At 42.5% G+C, this 21773-nt stretch overlaps 1 protein-coding gene across 2 annotated transcripts in view; it reads right to left on the bottom strand.

Moving 5' to 3' along the window:
* ACSM1 (acyl-CoA synthetase medium chain family member 1) overlaps positions 1–21773 on the bottom strand; it is a 72497-nt gene that overhangs the window by 44026 nt on the left and 6698 nt on the right. The window contains exon 2 of one of the 2 annotated variants that reach the window (XM_043456232.1): positions 17393–17596. In XM_043456232.1, coding sequence (XP_043312167.1) covers positions 17393–17584 — 192 coding nt within the window. In that variant the 5' untranslated portion in view covers positions 17585–17596. Of the gene's footprint in view, positions 1–17392; positions 17709–21773 lie in introns of those variants that run through there. The other variant, XM_043456231.1, reaches the window with a different exon arrangement.

Raw genomic sequence — 21773 nt, 5'->3', positions numbered from 1 at the left:
AGAGCTGTGACTTGCCGAGGGCTTTAACATCGGTCGCTTCAAATTTTTGTTGTGACGAGACAGAACTGAGGAAATTACATGCTCCCCACACATTTATGTTGCCTTGACTCCGATTTAACCTGGCTGAAACAACCTCGGTGTGGCCCCCGCAAGGAGGAGGCCAAGCACAGCAGGAGCCCGACTTGGCAAAAGCTCCCATGGTGGAAGCGGAACGCGAAGAAAACCCAGCACAGGGGAAGTGACAAGAAGCCCATCACGCTGGAAATTGGGACAGTGAAAAACTAACTCAGTAGAAAGCTCACGGGGCTCAGTCTCAGATTTGAGATGACCTCTGGTCTAGGTAGGAGGTCCTCACTCTTATGGCTGGAGGGACATATGCCTCATGAAATTTTAATTCCTTTACAATCTCTCATTTCTTGTTTCCTTGAACACTCGGCAAAAAGGCTAGTGGCAGTGGGCACAACTGAGGGACTCTGGAAAGGTTACTCCTCGGTATGTCCCCAAAGCACTATCTGCTGAGCCCCAGTAGCTGTTGCCCAAGCTGGTGGGGGTTCTTCTGTCCTTAACCTTTGTGCCAAGGACCAGGCCAATGAAAACTGTGAGCACAGGTCAGGTATTTAGCAAATTTTCTGGAAGGCTATGAAGGGGATTCCTTGGCACGTTTTGCCCACTGCTTTTTCCTCCCGTCCTTCAGCTCCTCTCTCCTGGGACTTGAGCCCGGCCAAAACCCATGATGCCTGGCTTCAGGACCTAGTGAAGCTCAGGCTCTGATGTCTCATTGCAAAAATTCAGTGCGAGACACAGTGATAGGTAAGAGGTGGATTTGCTAGGATTCAGAGAGAAGCACACTCTGCAGGGTGTGGGCCATTGCAGAGGGCAAGGGCTTAGGCCATGGACTTAGGCCATGGAATGTGGTCTGGCTAGGTTTTGCGAGTGGGGAGGTGAATTCAATTGCTAAGGAGTGGGAGGATCATTTCAACCATTGGGGAACCACCTACTCCTCGTCTTTTTGACAGTGCCTTGGAGCAGTCCTGCCACCTCTGGGTGTGTCATTTAGCTTACAGATCAGAGATCAAGGTTTCCTCGAATCTGACTTGTCATCTTGGACCCAACTGATTTTAATTGGTTTATGTTATGCCTTTGTGCTGTGTCATTCTTTCAAAAGTTGTGCCCTGCCCCCTTCCCTCCTGTTTCATGCTCTTTTCCTGAGCCCCGTCCAGGTCCCCAGTATTGCCTCTACAATCTTCTGGAGGGACAATCAGAAAATAGCTGGCCCCTGGGAGGGAAATACTGTGTAATATCCAATCCCTTTAGATATTCAGGCCTTCATCTTCCATGTTTCCTACAACATGTGCAACATCAGCATCTCTCAGTGAACCCGCTAGGGACAGGCACACAGTGTCTGCTAGAAGTCCATAAGTTGGCACCCCTTCAAAGGCAATTGGTTTCTGGGGATAATATTTGCCACTTTGGGAGTTGGCCCTGCAGGCCGCTTGGGCCAAAACCTTTAGCACTCTTCTCTGAAGGTTACAAACATACCCCAGGATCAAATCTCACTCCACTTTTATAGAACATCTTATCTGTTGTCTCTTACCAATTTGTTCTTGAGACACTTACTAACTCCTACAACCAGGACCCTGCCCCCTTGTAGGCAACATTGCTCCACCCAGCCTATTAGTAAAACACTTTAATGCCCCTAACAGGGCCAGATAACCCACTCCTTTGCCATTGGTTCTGTTATTACCTAAAGTGGGCCTATGACAATGAATTGTTTACCATTGGAGACACCCTAACCTGCTCTTATGGAGGACTAGGGGAGGAGATCAGTAACTTACAATCCCTTAGAGCAGTAAGAGGATAAGGCTTATGACTGCTTCACCAGGTTCCCAGTCTCAGGGCACAGGCTTGGATTGCTTTACATCATGATATCTGTTCCCATCTGTGGTGAACAAACTGGCAATGAGTTGAAATTACAACCCCTTAATCTTACCCAGCACTGGTCATGCTGGAGACCTTGGGGACACCCAACTCCAGTCATGGGCTGCCTTGACCTGCCTTGACCTGCCTAGGGATCTGGTCCTCTAGCGTTTGTCATGCCTCAACCTGCTCTGGGATCCACCAGTCCAGGGGTCCCAGAAGGTCGTCACGCCTCGACCTGCCCAGGGACCCAATTCTCGGGAGGACAACCTGCCTCGGCCTGCCTGACGATTCGATCTCCAGGAGGCTGTCACGCCTCAGCCTGCCTGGGGATCTGCACCCTGACCCTGGGACGCCTGACTCTCAGGTGGCAACAGTACTGGGTAGGATAAGCTCCAGAAAGACTCACCCCTGAGGAAGTCCACCCATGCAAATAGAAGGAAGCCTATTAGTTGTGGGACTGTGTCCAGTCTCAGCAGTAACTCAGGAGCCCAGTGAGAACCCCTTTGCCTTTCTGGAAAGGCCAAAAGAGTCCCTCCAAAATTTTACCAATCTGGACTTAGACTCTTAGGAGGGACAGGTGGTTTTAAAGGACAAATTCCTGTCCCAATGTGCATCAGATATCAGAATAAAGTTACAACAGCTACAGCAACGGGACCCTGCTTCCTCTTTAGATGAGATGGTCCAGACAGCCCCCAATACCTTTTATAACAGAGAACATGAGAAGGAGGCCAAGGCCCAGGAAAGGGAAAAAAGGAAAGAGACAAGGCATGACCAGATGCTGGCCACCCTCCAGGGAAGCCATATGGCAAACCCTGAGTCCTTGAAGGTCAAGGCACGAGCAAATGCCTAATCTGTAGACAGGTGGACATTGGGCCAAAGAGTGTCCCAACCGTGACAAGTCTCCTAAAATGGCTTGCTATAAATGCCATCAACTGGGACATCGGGTGGCACTCTGCCCTGGGGACCCAAAAGCCTCAAGGTCAAGAGCCAAACCTTCCCTCATGATGGTTCAACAGGACTGAAGCAACCCGCTCCAGCTAGACCGCCTGTCGCACATAACCATCACAGGGCTGGAGCCAAGGGTGCAACCGGATGTGGCAGGTAGGCCTGAAAATTTCTTGGTTGACACGGGGGCTACCTACTCTGTCTTGATCGCCTACTCCAGAGCCTTCTCCTCCCAAACCTGTACCATTTTGGGTGCTACAGGAAAAACAACTACTAAAAGATTCACCTGAGCGCTTCTTTGTTGCTGGGATGGACAACTATTTTCCCATCAGTTTCTGGTGGTCCTCAAGTGTCCTACTTCCTTATTGGGAAGAGATATACTCACTAAACTGGGGACCACCCTTGTGATGGGGAGCTTTTCAGCCCCTAGAGTCCTACAGCTTCTGGTTACTACTGAAAAATCCATTATACCCTCTCCAATAGAGAGGGACCAAAAACTATGGGAGGACAAAATTAACCTCCAGGTGTGGGACCAGGGGACTCCTGGACGAGCCCACCAAGCTGAATCAGTCATCATTGTCCCCCGAGATCCCACTCAGTTTCCTAACCGGAAACAATATCCCCTTAGAAGAGAGGCTCAGGAGGGACTGCTGCTGCTAAGTCGCTTCAGTCTTGTCTGACTCTGTGAGACCCCATAGACGGCAGCCCACCAGGCTCCCCCGTCCCTGGGATTCTCCAGGCAAGAACACTGGAGTGGGTTGCCATTTCCTTATCCAATGCATGAAAGTGAAAAGTGAAAGTGAAGTCGTTCTGTCGTGTCCGACTCTTAGCGACCCCATGGACTGCAGCCTACCAGGCTCCTCCATCCATGGGATTTTCCAGGTAAGAGTACTGGAGTGGGGTGCCATTGCCTTCTCCTAGGAGGGACGACAGCCTTTAATAAATAAATTTCTTGCTGTGGGCTATTGGTCCCCACCAATTCACTGTGTAACACCCCAATCCTCTCAGTAAAGAAAAAGGACAGAATCTGGCAAATGGTTCAGGATCTCTGGATCATAAGTGAAACCGTAGACCCCCTCCATCCCACAGTACCCAATCCCTATGTAATCTTGGGAAAAATCCCACCCAGTGCCAAGTGGTTTACAGTCTTGGATCTCAAAGATGCATTCTTTTGCATACCACTGGCTAAAGAATCATAATATCTTTTTGCCTTCGAGTGGGAGGCCCCAGAAGAAAGACACCAACAGATGACTTGGACAGTATTACCTCAGGCGTTCAGAGATAACCCCCACCTGTTTGGACAGGCCCTTAGGCGGGATCGCCTAGATCTGGACCTGGGACCTAATGGGAAAATAGTACAATACGTAGTTCAGTTCAGTTCAGTTCAGTTCAGTCGCTCAGTATTGTCCAACTCTTTGCGACCCCATGAATTGCAGCACTGCAGGCCTCCCTGTCCATCACCAACTGCCGGAGCCTACCCAAGCCCATGTCCATTGAGTTGCTGATGCCATCTAACCAGCTCATCCTCTGTTGTCCCCTTCTCAATATGTAGATGACCTACTAATCTGATCTCCAGATGAGAAAAATGCCCAACAACATGCAATTCAGGTTCTAAACTTTTTGGCAGAGAAGGGATATAAAGTCTCCCATGCTAAGGCACAGATGGTTGAGACAAAGGTCACTTACCTGGGAGTTCAGATTACACATGGGTCCAGGGGGCTGTCCTCTGATCGGGTACAAGGAATCCTCCAGTTGCCCTCCCCCACGACTCAAAAACAATTGGGAGCTTTCCTGGGGCTAACTGGGTATTGTAGAATCTGGACACCCAACGTATGGTCTAATTGCCCAGCCCTTATATGAAAGGTTCAGAGAAGGCAATGGCACCCCGCTCCAGTACTCTTGCCTGGAAAATCCCATGGGCGGAGGAGCCTGGTAGGCTGCAGTCCATGGGGTCGCAAAGAGTCAGACATGACTGAGCGACTTCACTTTCACTTTTCACTTTTATGCATTGGAGAAGGAAATGGCAACCCACTCCAGTGTTCTAGCCTGGAGAATCCCAGGGATGGGGTTGCACAGAGTCGGACACGACTGAAGTGACTTAGCAGTAGCAGCAATATATGAAAGCTTAAAGGGACGGGATGATTCAACCCCACTGTTGTGGGGAACTCCTCAAAAGAAAGAAGAGGCTACACTGAAACAAGCCTTAACTCAAGCACCTGCCTTGATGTTGCCAGACTCAGAAAGAGCATTCCAACTTTATGTCCACGAAAGAGAGGGAATAGCCTTGGGAGTGTTAACTCAAAGGTTGGGATCTGAGCCCCACCCTGTAGCTCACTTATCCAAGAGGCTCGACCCAACCACCTGAGGCTGGCCTCCCTGCCTTCGAAATCTTGCAGCTATTGCAATCCTGATAGAAGATCTTTAAAGCTCTTTTTTGGGCGCAAACTAACTAATTTTTTACCAGCCTCCAAGTGAAACAACTCCTAAATGGGAGAGGCCATTTATGGATGTCTGATCAAAGAATTCTCAGGTATCAAGTAGTGTTGATGGAAAAATCCAGGCCTCACTATATCCCCTTGTGAGGTTCTTAACCCAGCCACCCTCCTGCCTACCCGCGAGGGCTCTCTCCCCTTTCATTCTTGCCTAGAAACCTTGGACCACTGGACAAATTCCCGAGAGCGATTGTTGGAATATCCTCTGACCAACCCTGAGGAAATCCAGTACACTGATGGAAGCAGCTTTGTCTTGGATGGAAAAAGAAGAGCCAGATATGCAGTAGCCTCCAATTTTGAGACCATAGAGGCTAAGCCTTTGCCACCAGGTACTTCAGCCCAATTAGCTGAGCTCATAGCCCTGACTTGAGCTTTAAGAGCTGGGAAAAGGAAAGAGAGTATCCATTTATACTGACTCCAAGTCTGCCTTACTGGTGCTACATGCACATGATGCTATTTGGAAAGAAAGGAGCCACTTGACCACCCAAGGGTCCCCAATCAAATATGGTGATCAAATCCTTAGACTCTAGGAGGCAGTCCATCTGCCCACTGAGGTTTCAGTCTCCCACTGTAAAGGACACCAGAAAGGGAGCACAGAAGTGGCACAAGGGAACCAAGCAGCCGAGCAGGCAGCTAAGAGAGCAGTGTTACAGAACAGTGACCTAATGGGGTTGCCACCTTAGTTCTACAGGCTAATTTGTCAGAAACGCCTTCATATACTGAAGGCGAGACTCTTAAAGCTAAGAGTGAGGGCTTTCAAGAAGATCATATGGGGTGGTTCCAAAAGAAGGGAACTCCTTTTTCTGCCTGGGAACCTCCAATGGAAGTTGGTTAACTCCTTACATGCCATCACTCATTTAGGGGAAAAGGCCCTCCAAAGATTACTAGAAAGGTCCTTCAGAGGAACAGGCCTCCAAACGACTATAAGGCAAGTGGTCTCCTCTTGTCCCACTTGCCATTTAAACAACCCCCAAGGAGCTCAAAGACCCCAGCTGGCCCAGCCTGTCCAACGATGTGGGACTTACCTAGGAGAGGACTGGTAGATGGACTTCACCAAGATACCAGTTTCTCAAGGGTATAAATACCTATTAGTCATGATAGATACATTCACAGGATGGATTGAAGGCTTTCCCATCCAGACCAAGAAGGCTGAGGAGGTGGTAAAACAAAACAAAACAAAACAAAAACCTGCTTCATGAAATCATTCTGAGATTTGGTCTGCTCAGGTCATTACAAAGTGACAATGGTATGTCATTTACTTCTAAGGTCACCCAAGGGGTCTCTAAAGCATTGGGCATTACTTATTATCTCCATTGTGCCTGGAGGCCTCAGTCTTCAAGAAAAGTAGAAAGAGCCACCCAATTCTTAAAATCATGGATAAAACAGATAACCCAGGAGACCTCCCTGGGATGGAAGGAGGCTTTACCAATAGCTCTCTTCTGCACCTGTATTTCCCCTAAGGAACAGGTTGGTCTTAGTCCTTATGAGATGCTATATGGGAGACCTTTTGTTTATGTCAATGACCTCTTCCTAGATCCAGAGGCTCAGACCCTCCAGTTTTATACCGTGGTCATTGGGCAGTTCCAACAAGATATATGCCTGTAGGGTATGAACCAGGACCCAAAAGATTCTAAGGGGTCACCACTGTATGATCCAGGGACTCAAGCCCTAATTAAAGTCTGGAAAGATGGATCCCCAAAGGCTCAACTCCAGTCCACATGGAAGGGCCCCTACCCTGTTAATACTTTCTATCCCCACACTGGTCATGGTACCAGGACATGACTCCTGGATTCACTACTCATGAGTCAAGCCATGGAAGAAAACAGAAGAGGACACTCAATACACCTGTGAGCCCCTGGGAGCTCTCAGATACCTATTCAGAAAAACAAATGAGTGCCATTCCAATGAACACCCCCAAAATATAGTTTCTGGGGATATTTCTCAGGATAGCTCTAAACAGCCAACACAGCTTGGCAGGGGTTGTACTCCAAAACAGACAGGAGATAGATCTTCTGATCCCTGAACAAGGAAGGACTTGAGCCATCCTGGCAAAGGGAATTTGGAGTTGGCTAATGCCCCTACTAGTCCTTGTTATGCCATATTGATGCTGCTTATGATTGCTCCATGTATTATCAATTGTCTAGCCCATTTTGTCTCTGCCCAGGTCAACAAACTACAACATGCAGTGCCAGTTCAAGCAAGGATATATAAAACTACAGCTGACCACAGAAAATAACACTCACCCTTAGATGGACACCACTATAAGGACTCTGTGGTCTGAGACTAGCAAGAGGGGGAGGCCCAATGCCCCTCGCCATCCCAGTTCAGTAAGAAGTAGCCAGAAAGACCTGGAAGACTCTACTCCCAGAGAATTGGGCCTCCCTTCTCTTGAGGAGGAAATGTTAGGTAGTTAGAATAGGAAAAAGGAGTCCAGAATGGTGGTGGCTAAAAGACAAGGAAGGGAAAAGTCCATGAAAATAGAACAAAGGAAGGTACAAGGACCAGAGTAATGACCTCAGGTAGAACAAACAGCACTCCTGCTAGCCCAGTTTACATAGGTCAGGCCCGCGGGGCAGGGGGGGGGGGGGCATTTAAAAAGAGGAGCCAAAGGGCCGGAGGTCTTTCTCCCTCACTCTCTCTCTCTTGCTCTTCTCTTTGCGTCTTTTGGGTCAGCATGCCCTCACACCTCGAGGATGTATTTTCCTCTTATTTTCTAAATAAAACTGAGCTGTAACACGGAGCTGTAACACTGATCTGTCTGAGAGATATAACACTGTCTGTCTGAGAACCAAGAGGTATAACACGGTCCGTCTGAGAGCCGAGAGCTGTCACATGGACTGTCCGAGAGCTGTGATGTGCCAAGGGATTTAGCATCTGTTGTTTCAAATTTTTGTTGTGACAAGACAGAACCGAAGAAATTACCCATTCCCCTGACAAAAGTAAATTGCTTTGTTAAGTGAGCTAATGCAAGACTGGAAATTTTATTCCTATTATAAATGTTCCTTTTGATAACAGGTTGTGTGAGTTTCTGTGCCCTTAAATGTTCTATATTTATTTTCTTTGTGACCTTCATTAAATGAATAGGTATTGTTTCAGTGATCTGTGATCCTGTGTTTTAATATCTTTTTTATATTTCTAACAAATTTCCCCAAATCAAAATATAACCATGCTTCTTAGCCTCTAGCTGACTCTGGGATGGATTCTTCAAAGGAACTTCTCTGAGGAACCTCAGAGATGAATGCTAAGCTAGCTTACTTGGTATTTTTGAGTGAAAAACATTGTCAAGTGATTAAAAATGAACTTTAGGCTACAATGTATAGATAAATATCACTAATACAGATATTCCAAAATTTTTATGGAATCCCTTACATCTGATATGTCCTGATATAATGTTATCAGTCGTAATTCTAGTGATTATACTGAAATGTTATATGTTACAGAAATTCCCAAGTTTCCTAATTACATTGTACTCAAATCTTTAACCATGCAGAAGGGCCATGGCACAATCAGTAGGGAAATTTAGAAACAGTGATTTTAGAATGAGTGATTCCCTTCTAGATAATCCCTTTTAAACTGCAGAGTGACAGAAGGACCAATTTTACTGGAAAAATTGTTAAGGAAATTTGGCTGATTATGCAACATTCCATTGTGCCTATCACCCCTAGTCTTCTGAGTTAGTGGAAAAAACAAATGGAACAATTAAAACTCAATTGGCTAAAATAACAGATGCTTCTTCCTTGGCCTAAGGTTCTTCCATTGGTTCTCCTCAGCATCAGATCCACTTCTTTTGGCAAACATCATTGTCTCCCTTACACGGAGACCAATGAGACTGGATAAATATCTATATGATCCTGTATTATTTAAAGGAGTCATATTATTGCAAGTGTTTAACCAAAGTATTCACAAGGCATTCTAAACTTGTTTCTGAAACATAACACAGTAAACTATCCTCAGATGAAGATCAGATGTCCCATGACTTACAACAAGGATATTCAGTTCAGTTCAGTCGCTCAGTCATGTCCGACTCTTTGCGACCCCATGAATCACAGCACACCAGGCCTCCCAGTCCATCACCAACTCCTGGAGTTTACTCAAACTCATGCCCATCGAGTCGGTGATGCCATCCAGCCATCTCATCCTGTGTCGTCCCCTTCTTCTCCTGCCCCGAATCCCTCCCAGCATCAGGGTCTTTTCCAATGAGCCAACTCTTCAAATGAGGTGGTCAAAGTATTGGAATTTCAGCTTCAGCATCAGTCCTTCCAATGAACACCCAGGACTAATCTCATTTAGGATAGACTGGCTGGATCTCCTTGCAGTCCAAGGGACTCTCAAGAGTCTTCTCCAACACCATAGTTCAAAAGCATCAATTTTTCGGTGCTCAGCTTTCTTCACAGTCCAACTCTCATGTCCATACATGACCACTGGAAAAACCATAACCTTGACCAGATGGACCTTTGTTGGCAAAGTAATGTCTCTGCTTTTTAATATACTATCTAGGTTGGTCATAACTTTCCTTCCAAGCAGTAAGCATCTTTTAATTTCATGGCTGCAGTCACCATCTGCAGTGATTTTGGAGCCCAAAAAAATAAAGTCTGACACTGTTTCCACTGTCTCCCCATCTATTTCCCATGACGTGATGGGACCAGATGCCATGATCTTAGTTTTCTGTATGTTAAGCTTTAAGCTAACTTTTTCACTCTCCTCTTTCACTTTCATCAAGAGGCTTTTTAGTTCTTCTTCACTTTCTGCCATAAGGGTGGTGTCATCTGCATATCTGAGGTTATTGATATTTCTCCCGGCAACCTTGATTCCAGCTTGTGCTTCTTCCAGCCCAGGTTTCTCATGATGTACTCTGCATATAAGTTAAATAAGCAGGGTGACAATATATAGCCTTGACATACTCCTTTTCCTATTTGGAACCAGTCTGTTGTTCCATGTCCAGTTCTAACTGTTGCTTCCTGACCTTGGAGTATGGAATGAAGCAAGGCAAAGGCTAATAGAGTTTTGCCAAGAGAACACACTGGTCATAGCAAACACCCTCTTCCAACAACACAAGAGAAGACTCTATACATGGACATCACCAGATGGTCAACTCCAAAATCAGATTGATTATATTCTTTGCACCCAAAGATGGAGAAGCTCTATATAATCAGCAAAAACAAGACTGGGAGCTGACTGTGGCTCAGATCATGAACTCCTTATTGCCAAATTCAGACTTAAACTGAAGAAAGTAGGGGAAACCACTAGACCATTCAGGTATGACCTAAATCAAATCCCTTATGACTATACAGTGGAAGTGAGAAATAGATTTAAGGGACTAGATCTGATAGACAGAGAACCTGATGAACTATGGACAGAGGTTTGTGACATTGTACAGGAGACAGGGATCAAGACCATCTCCATGGAAAAGAAATGCAAAAAGGCAAAATGGTTGTCTGAGGAGGCCTTACAAATAGCTGTGAAAAGAAGAGAAGCCCAAAAGCAAAGGAGAAAAGGAAAGATATTCCCATTTGAATGCAGAGTTCCAAAGAATAGCCAGGAGAGATAAAAAAGCCTTCCTCAGTGATCAATGCAAAGAAATAGAGGAAAACAACAGAATGGGAAAGACTAGAGATCTCTTCAAGAAAATTAGAGATACCAAGGGAACATTTCATGCAAAGATGGGCTCGATAAAGGACAGAAATGGTATGGACCTGACAGAAGCAGAAGATACTAAGAAGAGTGGCAAGAATACACAGAAGAACTGTACAAAAAAGATATTCATGACCCAGATAATCACGATGGTGTGATCACTCTCCTAGAGCCAGACATCCTGGAATGTGAAGTCAAGTGGGCCTTAGAGAGCATCACTATGAACAAAGCTAGTGGAGGTGATGGAATTCCAGTTGAGCTATTTCAAATCCTGAAAGATGATGCTGTGAAAGTGCTGCACTCAATATGCCAACACATTTGGAAAACTCAGCAGTGGCCACAGGACTGGAAAATGCCTGTTTTCATTCCAATCCCTAAGAAAGGCAATCCCAAAGAATGTTCAAGCTACCGCACAGTTGCACTCATCTCACATGCTAGTGAAATAATGCTCAAAATTCTCCTAGCCAGGCTTCAGCAATACATGAACTGTGAACTTCCAGATGTTTAAGCTGGTTTTAGAAAAGGCAGAGGAACCAGAGATCAAATTGCCAACATGCGCTGGATCATTGAAAAAGCAAGAGAGTTCCAGAAAGACATCTATTTCTGCCTTATTGACTACGCCAAAGCCTTCGACTGTGTGGATCACAATAAACTGGAAAATTCTGAAGGGGATGGGAATACCAGACCATCTGACCTGCCTCTTGAGAAACAAGGATATTAGGTATATAGAAAAATGCATCACTTAAAGGACTCCCTCCAAGCTAGATGGAAGGGCCCTTATCAGGTACTTCTAGCAAGCTCATGTGTGGCAAAACTGAAGGGAATTGCCTCTTGGATTCATATTTCCAATTAAAAGCGGCTCCTACACCAGGCTGGAGCAGTTCTCTGCTGACCTCAAACTCACGTTAAAGCAATGCTCTGATAATAAGGAAACACCAACACCAGGATGAGAAGACACCATCAGAAGTCTGACCTAAGATACTAGACCTGAACCCATATGATTGTTCATAACATTTTCTTCTTGGTGTCTTAGACTCTTGCACATGAATCAAATATTTTTCTATCATGGGCAGGATCTTATGCAAATTTTAGAAATCAGTCAAATTGTTGGGTTTGTGGTCAATTACCTGCACCCAGTACCTCTGGTTGGAGAAGGAAATGGCAACCCACTCCAGTACTCTTGCCTGGAAACTCCCATGGACGGAGGAGTCTGATGGGCTACCGTCTATGGGGTTGCACATGACTGAAGCGACTTAGCAGCAGCAGAGGCAGCAACAGTACCTCTAGTTTACCTTTGTGGGTTTCTCCCCTCCAAGGCTCTGGCTTAATGGCTCTTAGAAAGTTTATATATTTTAGAAGAAAGGAATTATAGTTCAGTCTGGGCTAGTACTGATGTCACTAGATGGGACCCACCTACCTGGTCAATCAAATATATTTATTCTAAACCTGGCCATAAATGTGAATTTTCCCTTAAGGTTACTCTAATGGAACAACAGGCTAAATTCTTGTTTAAAAAAAAAAAGTAAACTCCAGACTATTAGGAAGAATGTTTCCTCAGTTATGGGATGGATTTATCCGGCTAATACCAGGCTATGGTCATCTCAGCCTAAGCCCCCCAACCCCAACCCCACCATGCTGGGAACAATTAAATTACATCAAAGATAATCAACCTAATAACACTAAAAAATTAGGCTAAGTGTCTTATGAAAACTGCCAATATACCATTTCTCATAAAGACAGTGGTTAGTATGGAACAGATTGGGTCAGATGACCAGAAATATACTGGCTGGCACCTAATGGGACTCAATGGCTTTGTGGGTCCAGTCTATGGCCTTGGCTTCTGCTGAGATGGCTAGGAAAGTGAACTTCAGGATTCCCTTGGGCTCAAGGCTACTTTTGTACAAACAAACTTAGATCTGACTCCAGCAAATTTACCATCAATATAAGCCTGATGGACCAAGAGATCTGTACTTCACTGATATGATAACTTAGCAGCTATTTTGGGGCCTTCAATAAGATTGGAAAATATTATTTCTCACATTAAAGCTTTGACAAAATTCACTCAAAAGCCCTTAAGTGATAGCAACCAGGCGAATTCTGAGGTCTCTATGATATGAAAAGCTGAATTGCAAAATCATATAGCCCTTGATATCCTTACAGCATCTCAGGGGGGCAACTGTGCTATAATTCAAACTAAATGTTGTGTTTATATACAACAATCATCTAATGTTATGCATTTAATGACTCATATGAAAAACCAGATTTCTGCCTTAGATGATCCACTTCCTAGATTTGGTGATCTTTTAGAAAGATGATTTGGTTCGGAGAGGGTAACAGGCAGGAAGTCTAGAGGTCCCAAATAGAAGAAATAGGCTGCAAGTGTCAGATATTTTTTATCTCTCTCTTAAGCGGCAGGAGGAAACAAACTACAAGTGTCAGATTTTTTCCCCTTCTCTATACAAATTTAAAAGGAGGTTTCTTTTAAAATTCTGTGTTGCCTTGATGACACCTGGTTCCACCTGAACTTAACTTTTCTCAAAGTTTTCTCAAACCTTTAGCTAACCAATGTGTTTTTCTTATGGAAACGTTTCTCTTAAGCTATGTTAATGAACTATGTATTTACCCTATACTCTGTCTTTCTTCAAGTTGGTTCCACCTAAGACTCAAACAAATGTGTATGTTTTACTCATGCAAATAATCTCTTAAGCTATGTTAATGAGACTATGTCTTTGCTTAGAAACTTGCCTTTCTTCAAGATTCATGTCAATCATTTTTTGGCCCAGGACAACTCATCTTGTGCCAATGTTATCTCAAAAAGCATGTTGTGGGTGAGGGGCCTGGTGCCAGTCTTTGAGTTTTGAGACATTTCCTTTCTCTACTTAGCAGACTGCTAGTAGCTATATAACATCTGGCTAAAGACTAGCAGGGGGGCACCCTTTCTGCCCCCTTCTGATGTCTATGCCGGAAGCTTTCTCTATCTCTTATATTATTTATAGTTTTATTAACTATATTTATATAGTTAACTATATAAATTATTAACTATATTTATATAGTTAATAAATATAAATTATAAATTTATAATTATTATAAATTATAAATCATTATAAATTATTATTATTACTATTTATATTGTTTATTTAATAATTTTTAATTTATATTATATAAATTTATATATTAAATCTATATAATAATTTATTATATTATTATTATATAATAATTATAAATTATTATAAACTTAAATTATTATATAAATTATTAACTATATTTATAACTATATTAACTATATTTATAAATATATAAATAATATTTATATAATTAATAAAGTTAATAAAACTTTATTACACAAAAGCTCTGAGTGATCAAGCCTCGTCATTGGCCCCGGATTGAATTACTCTTCTTTGGAGGCCAAGAATCCCGGTGTCTTTTATGGCTCAGCAGCAACCTTTCAGTTCTGGAAGCTCATGGCTTAAGTCTCTATTGGTAACTTTAACATTATTAGCTGTATTGCTTGTAACTTGTTTCTTTTATAAGATTGTTGTCTCTTGTGTTACATGATGTATAACCAGGCCCCTGGACAAATTAAAGACAGATAAATATCTTGAAGAAATAGATCACATTTATAACTTAGACTAATTGTAATAGTATGATTTTAGGTATGAGAAGAAGCAACAAGGGAAATATCTCCTGGATCCTATTAGGTTATAAGATAGAAGATCCAGATCCATTTATTATCCATCAATGGGCCTACTCTGGAAATTAACACCTCCAGTGACATATCAATAAAGAACTTTCACCTGATCTGAGATGAGCATCCAGGCACCATGGGACAAAAAGAAACAATGGCCATGAAATGTCTCCCAATAAGGTTTAACTTCTGACCACAGGGAGGGAGTGTAAAATGAAATATTTCCTTCTCTGTGGTCTTCTAGTAAACAAGCCTTTTCCAAATGCAAATTTATGAGCCACAGTGAAACAAAGCCATCTATTTGGAAGCCATCAGATACTTTCTTCCTGGTAAGTGCCGAGGAGCTGGGGGATGTGAGAGGAAGCCATCTGCCACGTTCACCATCTCTTGTGGTAAACAAGAAATTTGTATGTTAACAATAAAGAAAACAGGATTGGCCCCAGAGAGTTAGATGTGTATGAAAGAAGTGATTTCAGCAAGTCTGGACACATAGAAGATTGCTAAATCTCTTTATGTGAGAGACTTAGTTTTTTCTGAATTAACATTAATTTTTTCATATTAAAACTTATGCAAATTTATTCAGACATATGCATATGTCTTGTATAGAGCCTGGCTCCTCCCCTGCCTCCTTGAAGTAAGCTCTTTCAGGGTCACCTGAGATACTGTCTCCTGGACTTGAGTCCTAAAATTCCCACCAAATAAAACCTAAAACTTTTAGGTGTGTGTATTTTTTTAGTTGACAATATAAAACCCAACAAAGATGTGGCATTCCCTGGGCAAATATTTACATGGTGATAATCTCCATGAGTTGATGTGTGAACTAACAAGGAACTTATGAAGATAAATGCAGAATAAAAACTATGACAATTCCAGCCCATCTTGTGATTCAAAAGATCTTAACCAGATTTTTGATCTGGGCAGTGATGAAAGTCAGTTTGTAGTCTGAAAGCAGAGATGTTTTGACATCATCATCTCATGAGGCCAGGTTAAAGATTGACTTATAGAATCAGACAGCCTGAACCCAAATCCTGCTCCTCCACTTATTAGATAAGCAAATTCCGTAGATTTTTGAACGATTGTAACTTCAGTTTCCTGATCTCAAAAATGGGGATGATTAAAGTGTCCATCTTATCAGAATAATAAGCACAAAGTGCTTGGCAAGGCACATAAACAAAAAGGGCTCTCCAAAAGTGAGGGCTCTATTTTCCTTGGAGTTTTTTGGAAATTCAGAAAAAGGAAAAAGATGGAGGTAGGATAAAAGTCCCCATAAAAGGCATATAAGTTCTGAATACTAACATATTGAGAGGGTTAACAGTCAGGTAGGAAGGCCAGAGCTCTCCAAGCAACAGGAGGAAATAAACCACAAGTGGCAGACTTTTTTTCTCTTCTAATCCTGTGTTGTCATGAGGACACTTGGTTCTGTCTGAAGGTAACCTTAAGCTGCTAATGGCTCAGCAAACCAGTGCATTTTTCTTATATAAACAGTTTGCTTAAGCTATGTTAATGAAACCATGTATTTGCTTGGAAATCTGCCTTTCTTCAAGATTCATGTCAATTGTTTTATGGCTGGAGATCACTCCCCTTTTGCCATTCTATCTCAAAATGCATGTTGTGGGAGAGGGGACTTAACTCTCTCAGTAACTCTCTCAGTAACCATAACTCCCTCAGTCTTGAGGCATTTCTTTTATCAGATTAGCAGCTTGCTAACAGGTATATAATGCCTTGCTAAAAACTAGCAAGGGGGTATCTTTTCTGCCCCCTTCTGATGTCGATGCCAGAAGCTTTCTCTATCTCTTTTATACTTTAATAAAACTTTGCTACACAGAAAGTTCTGAGTGATCAAGCCTCATCTCCAGCCCCGGATCAAAATCCTCTCCTCTGGAGATCACAAATCCCGGCATCACTCACAGTAGCCTTAACCTTTGCAGCCTTAAGCTTTCAGTATGAATGTATGCTCATGGTAAATTAAAAATACATCAACTCCTTGACTCCATATCAGGTGAATTCTTTCTTCTGAACAAATACAGTGTTGAGTGGGCTTTCACAATGTGGAAAATGCCAGCTGGAACTTTGTAGATGAAACACCCCCCATTGTCTTTCCAACTCCTAGTGTCACCACTGTGCCTCTCTTGGGAAAAGAGAAACCAAGAATGCATTTTTTTGCAGAGAAAACTGGGATGGGTTTCTCTGGATATACCCTAAAGCCACGTTTAAGTAGGTAGTTGATAGGGAGGACTCCAGCTATACCTGCCATCCTCATAGGAAGATAGATGATATGATTGTTACATGTGTCAGATGTTCATGTGCACAATCAAGGTTACACCCTCCGTCTGGGTGTAACCTAAAGTCAAGCCCACATTTTATGAGATGAATTCTAGTTAGACTCACAGTCTCATTAGTTGAAGATGAAAATTCAGACCAACATCAACTTGCTGACCTGTGATTAGAATTTGACACTTGGTCATGATTACCTGACTGAGTACCAGATACTTTCACCTACTGTCTTCTTTCTTAAATGAGATTATCCCCATTTCACAGGTAAAGCCACTGGGGCTTAGAGAATAGAGGAAGTGTCCAGGCTGAGAACTTAACCCCAAAACATAAGCTTTCCCCATGAAAACTGTAAGCTTAGTCAGAAGCCCTTATAGTTCTGTGCCCCTCTTCCTTTGGGAGAAGGAGGTGAATCCTGTTTTTGCACCCAACACAGAGACCTCCTTACCTTCTCCATTTGAGTCCAGTGGTCCAGTACATCACTTGCAAAGTTAAATTCCTCAGGTCTGTCGTAGTCATTCAATCTTAGGGCTCCAGCTCCTGATAAAGATTGGCAGCGCAGGTGCTGAGGGACATGGTGGAAGCCAGGGCAGGACATGTGGATGCCCCAGAGGACCCGAAACTTTATCAGCCTTTGCATAGTGGAGCAGTCCTTAGGAAACAGACAGAATTCTCAGGTCACTACCTGCCTTGAGAAGAGATGACTAATATGTTGGTCATTGGAGCAGAAATTCCTTCCACAAAATGAAGGCACATTGCTGGCTACTTACTAGAGTAATAGCTTTGTTTCAGTCCACTGGAATTTGGAAGGCACATCTAACAGCTCACTGAAATTTAAAGGCACAGCTAAACTGACTTAGCTGGGAATTTCTTTTCCCAAGTGAAGAATCACAAGGCAAAAATTATGAAGAGGGGCTATAGCTACTAGATGAGGTAGGCACATATTCCTGAGGGTCTTTTCCTTTTCTTTTAACCCCCAGGGATGGAGGCCATGTGGCCACCCTTTTTTGGTAGAAACAGTATTTTCAAAGTCCTGTATGTCATGCTATCCTTGCTCTGGAAACATCTCTTCCTATTGAACCCAAATATGTGGTTCTTATGAAAACTGTCATAGTTTCAGATGATCCCACCACATCCAAATTTGATTGGTCTATCATTTCCCATGATATATATATATATATATATATATATATATATATATATATAAACACAAACTGGGCTAATCATAATCCCTCTCCAAAATTCTGTGTGTGTGTGTGTGTGTTACCAAAGCCTTAGTGGAAGCCATGAAATATACACTTTGGAAACTGTCAGTGGCTATAATTCCTATAAAGTGGAGATAACTGCTCTGCATAAGAGAGGAAAACTTGGAAATTTTCAGAGACATGGAAACAAGGGGTAGAGAGAATCTTAGAGGCATGCAAGTCTCTGGTTCATAACTATTGCTCCTGAGGCATATCTGCACCTCTACCCCTCTCTTGTTAATATCCTGTCCTGAATTCTATGGATCAACAATTTTTCCTGTCTGATATTGCATTTCTGTCACTTGGTATTATAAGAATATTGACAAATATGCACCACCACACTCAGACAGAGGAGGCTAATATCACAGCATTCTCCCTACTACACAGGTATCTGGCCTCAAGGTCTTCCCCAGGGCAGCATTCAGGTACCTATTACCAAGCCATCATTTGACCTATGAAATAAAAATTTTTTGCCACTCCAGATCCAACAAATGCTTCTGACATGGGGATAAAATGCTCATTTACTAGGATGCTTTTTGAAGTTTGATGGTGGAAATTGGCTTAAGCAAGAACTTCTGTTCTATGAGCAGAAACCCACTTCACAAATAGTTTTGAGGTTTAAGCAGTTTATCCCTACAAATAATTAAGCCCTCTCCCCCTCAGTTACAGCAACAAGATAATACTGTTAGATGATAGACCCATGAAAGAAATCAATAAAACTTTATTTTCAATATTTTGACTCTATTTTCAATCTGTTTAGACTTGTAGTAACCTAACCCCAATTAATTTTGGTGCTGCCCTCCGAACCCTGCTACTGTCTGCAGAGAAGAGTATTGACTTAAAAAATAATCACAAACTAAAAGTTGAGAGTTATGTGTTATTCAGTGGGAATTTTTAGGACTTCAATCTCAGGAGACAGCATCTCAAGTGACTCTGAGAGAATTGCTCTGAAGAAGTGAGAGGAGGAACCAGGTTAAAGTTTTGCAACAAAGGATAGATAGATTGAACATCAGAAGATTATTGTTAATTAAAGGAAGCAAGGTAAAGTTCACCTTCAATCACTTGCCAAATCTGAATGCCAAATAAACTTGGTTTAACATTCCTCTCTGAGATGTCTCAGAGGTTTTTCTTCAAAGCAACCCAAAGTCAGCAGGAAGCTAAAAGAGTTTTAGTTAGATTTTGATATTTGAGAAGTTTGTTAGAAAAATTAACAAAGATTTAAAACACAACAGGATCATAGGTTACTGAAACAATGCTTATTTACTTAACCAAAGTAAAAGAGAAATCAAATTCCAGTTTCGTATTAGCTTACTTAGCCAAATCCATTTAGTTAACGTCAATCTAAATTTAGTGAACCTTGACTATGCACAAAACTTTTTCCTCCTCAGGGTTCCTTTTCATAGTCTCTCATCACATTCTGTACCTAGTCTCATTTTTTATCCAAATAAAATCAACAAGCTCACCCTTCTTTTTTCTCAATAAAGTGCAATTTTATTCCTTATACCTTCTTTACTGAAAACACACATTTTATTTCCTACTGTATACTAAAATGTTACTGTATTATTTCTAATAGCTTTAACTACATATTTAAATTAGAAATTTCAACTCTTAAAATCTTCAGTTCAGTTCAGTCACTCAGTCGTGTCCGACTCTGTGACCCCATGAATCGCAGCATGCCAGGCCTCCCTGTCCATCATTAACTCCCGGAGTTTACTCTTAGTAAAAGGTAAGAAGTAAGTAATTATGAGCTGCTTTTTACATTGGCATTCTATAGATTGGTGAGCATAAACAGCAGTGATAATTTCTGAAAGCACTTGTTTTCTTATAGAAAACATTTTGGGGTGACATCAAGCATTTTCATTAATATTCCTAAATACTTTTAGTTTTTCTATTTAGTAATTTATATCTCAGTATATCATTAGTGAAATTATCTAGTTTTATTCAATAAACTTTTATCATTTAACTTAAATTAGCCCAACTTTAGAATTTTAAGTTATCTGGAAAGATTATTTTAAATAGATTTTTCTAAAATAGAAAAGAGTTTACCTCTAAGCTCTTATCTCAGTAACATTTATTTTAAAGTTTCATTGTATCAATAAAATGTAAATCAATGGTGGTGGTTTAGTTGCTCAGTCGTGTCCAACTCTTGCAACCCCATGGACTGTATGTAGCCAAGCAGGCTCCTCTGTCCGTGTGATTCTCCAGGCCAGAATACTGGAGTGGGTTGCCAGTTCATTCTCCAGGGGATCTTCCTGATCCAGGAATCTAACTGAGGTCTCCTGCATTGCAGGAAGATTCCTTACAAACTGAGGTAGTAGGAAAGCCCAAATCTGTGAATCTGCCTGCAATGCAGGAGACCTGGGTTCGATCCCTGGATTGGAACAATCCCCTGGAGAAGGGAAAGGCTACCCACTCCAGTATTCTGGCCTGGAGAATTCCATGGGTCCATGGGGTCACAAAGAGTTGGACACGACTCAGTGACTTTCAATTTCACTTGTTGTCTAGTTCCCCTACTTCTTTCCTTATTTGGGGTTCCCTTGTGGCTCAGCTGGTATATTAATAGTGATTCAAGTCATAAATATGCAAGAGCCTTCCCCATAAGAGAGTGGGGAAAGATGTAACCTAAATTTGGAGAAAGTGAAAGTTGCTCAGTTGTGTCCGACTCTTTGAAACCCTATGGACTATACAGTCCATGGAATTCTAGAGGCCAGAACACTGGAGTGGATAGCCTTTCACTTCTCCAGGGGATCTTCCCAACCTAGGGATTGAACCCAGCTCTCCTGCACTGCAGGCAGATTCTTTATCAGCTGAGCCACAAGGGAAGCCCAAGAATACTGGAGTGGATAGCCTATCCCCTTTCCAGAGGATCTTCCCAACAAGGAATTGAATGGGGTCTCCTGCATCGCAGGTGGATTCTTTAGCAACTGAGCTATCAGGGAAGCCCAAATTTGGAGAATTTACTAAGTCTTCCTCCAGTCTCTAACTGAGGATAGCCAACCACTCAGTATCCAAATTGAGTCTTCCCAGTACCTTTTACACTGAGGATAACCTTCCCAAACAAAATCTTCCCAGTGCATTTTACATCAAAGATAACCCACTAAGCACCTAAACTGAGTAAAATCTTCCCAGTCTTTTGACTGAGGATAACCCACTCAATGTCTAGACTGAGCAACCCAGGTACCTCTTCTTGAAACCAAGGATAACCTCTTCTCCCACCGAATAAAACTTAGGATCATCAACCAATAAACAGGAAATCCTAGAACCAGGAGGCACTCATTCAAATTTGTCTGGACTCCTCAGGAAAGTGAGTGGGCACAAGGGGCCTCTGATGCTACCAAGGCTCTGGATACTCACTGGGTTCAGGTGGAGAAGAAGAATTTGGTCAGGGTCCCTTCTTTGCAGTCACCATAACCATCAACATAAAAAATATTCACAACCTAAAAGTCAACAGGTATGTTTTATTTGGTGGGAAAATTTAAGACTTTGATTCCAGGAGCAGTTCTCTCAGGGTCAGTTGAGATGCTGTCTCATGGACTGAAGTGCTAAAATTCTCCACCAGATAAAACGTAACACTCAACTTTTAGG

This window comes from Cervus canadensis, chromosome 32 (genome assembly GCF_019320065.1).
Source record: "Cervus canadensis isolate Bull #8, Minnesota chromosome 32, ASM1932006v1, whole genome shotgun sequence".
Classification (NCBI taxonomy): domain Eukaryota; kingdom Metazoa; phylum Chordata; class Mammalia; order Artiodactyla; family Cervidae; genus Cervus; species Cervus canadensis.
The sequence above is the reverse complement of the archived record's forward strand: the minus strand, read 5'-3'. Positions and strand labels throughout refer to the sequence as shown.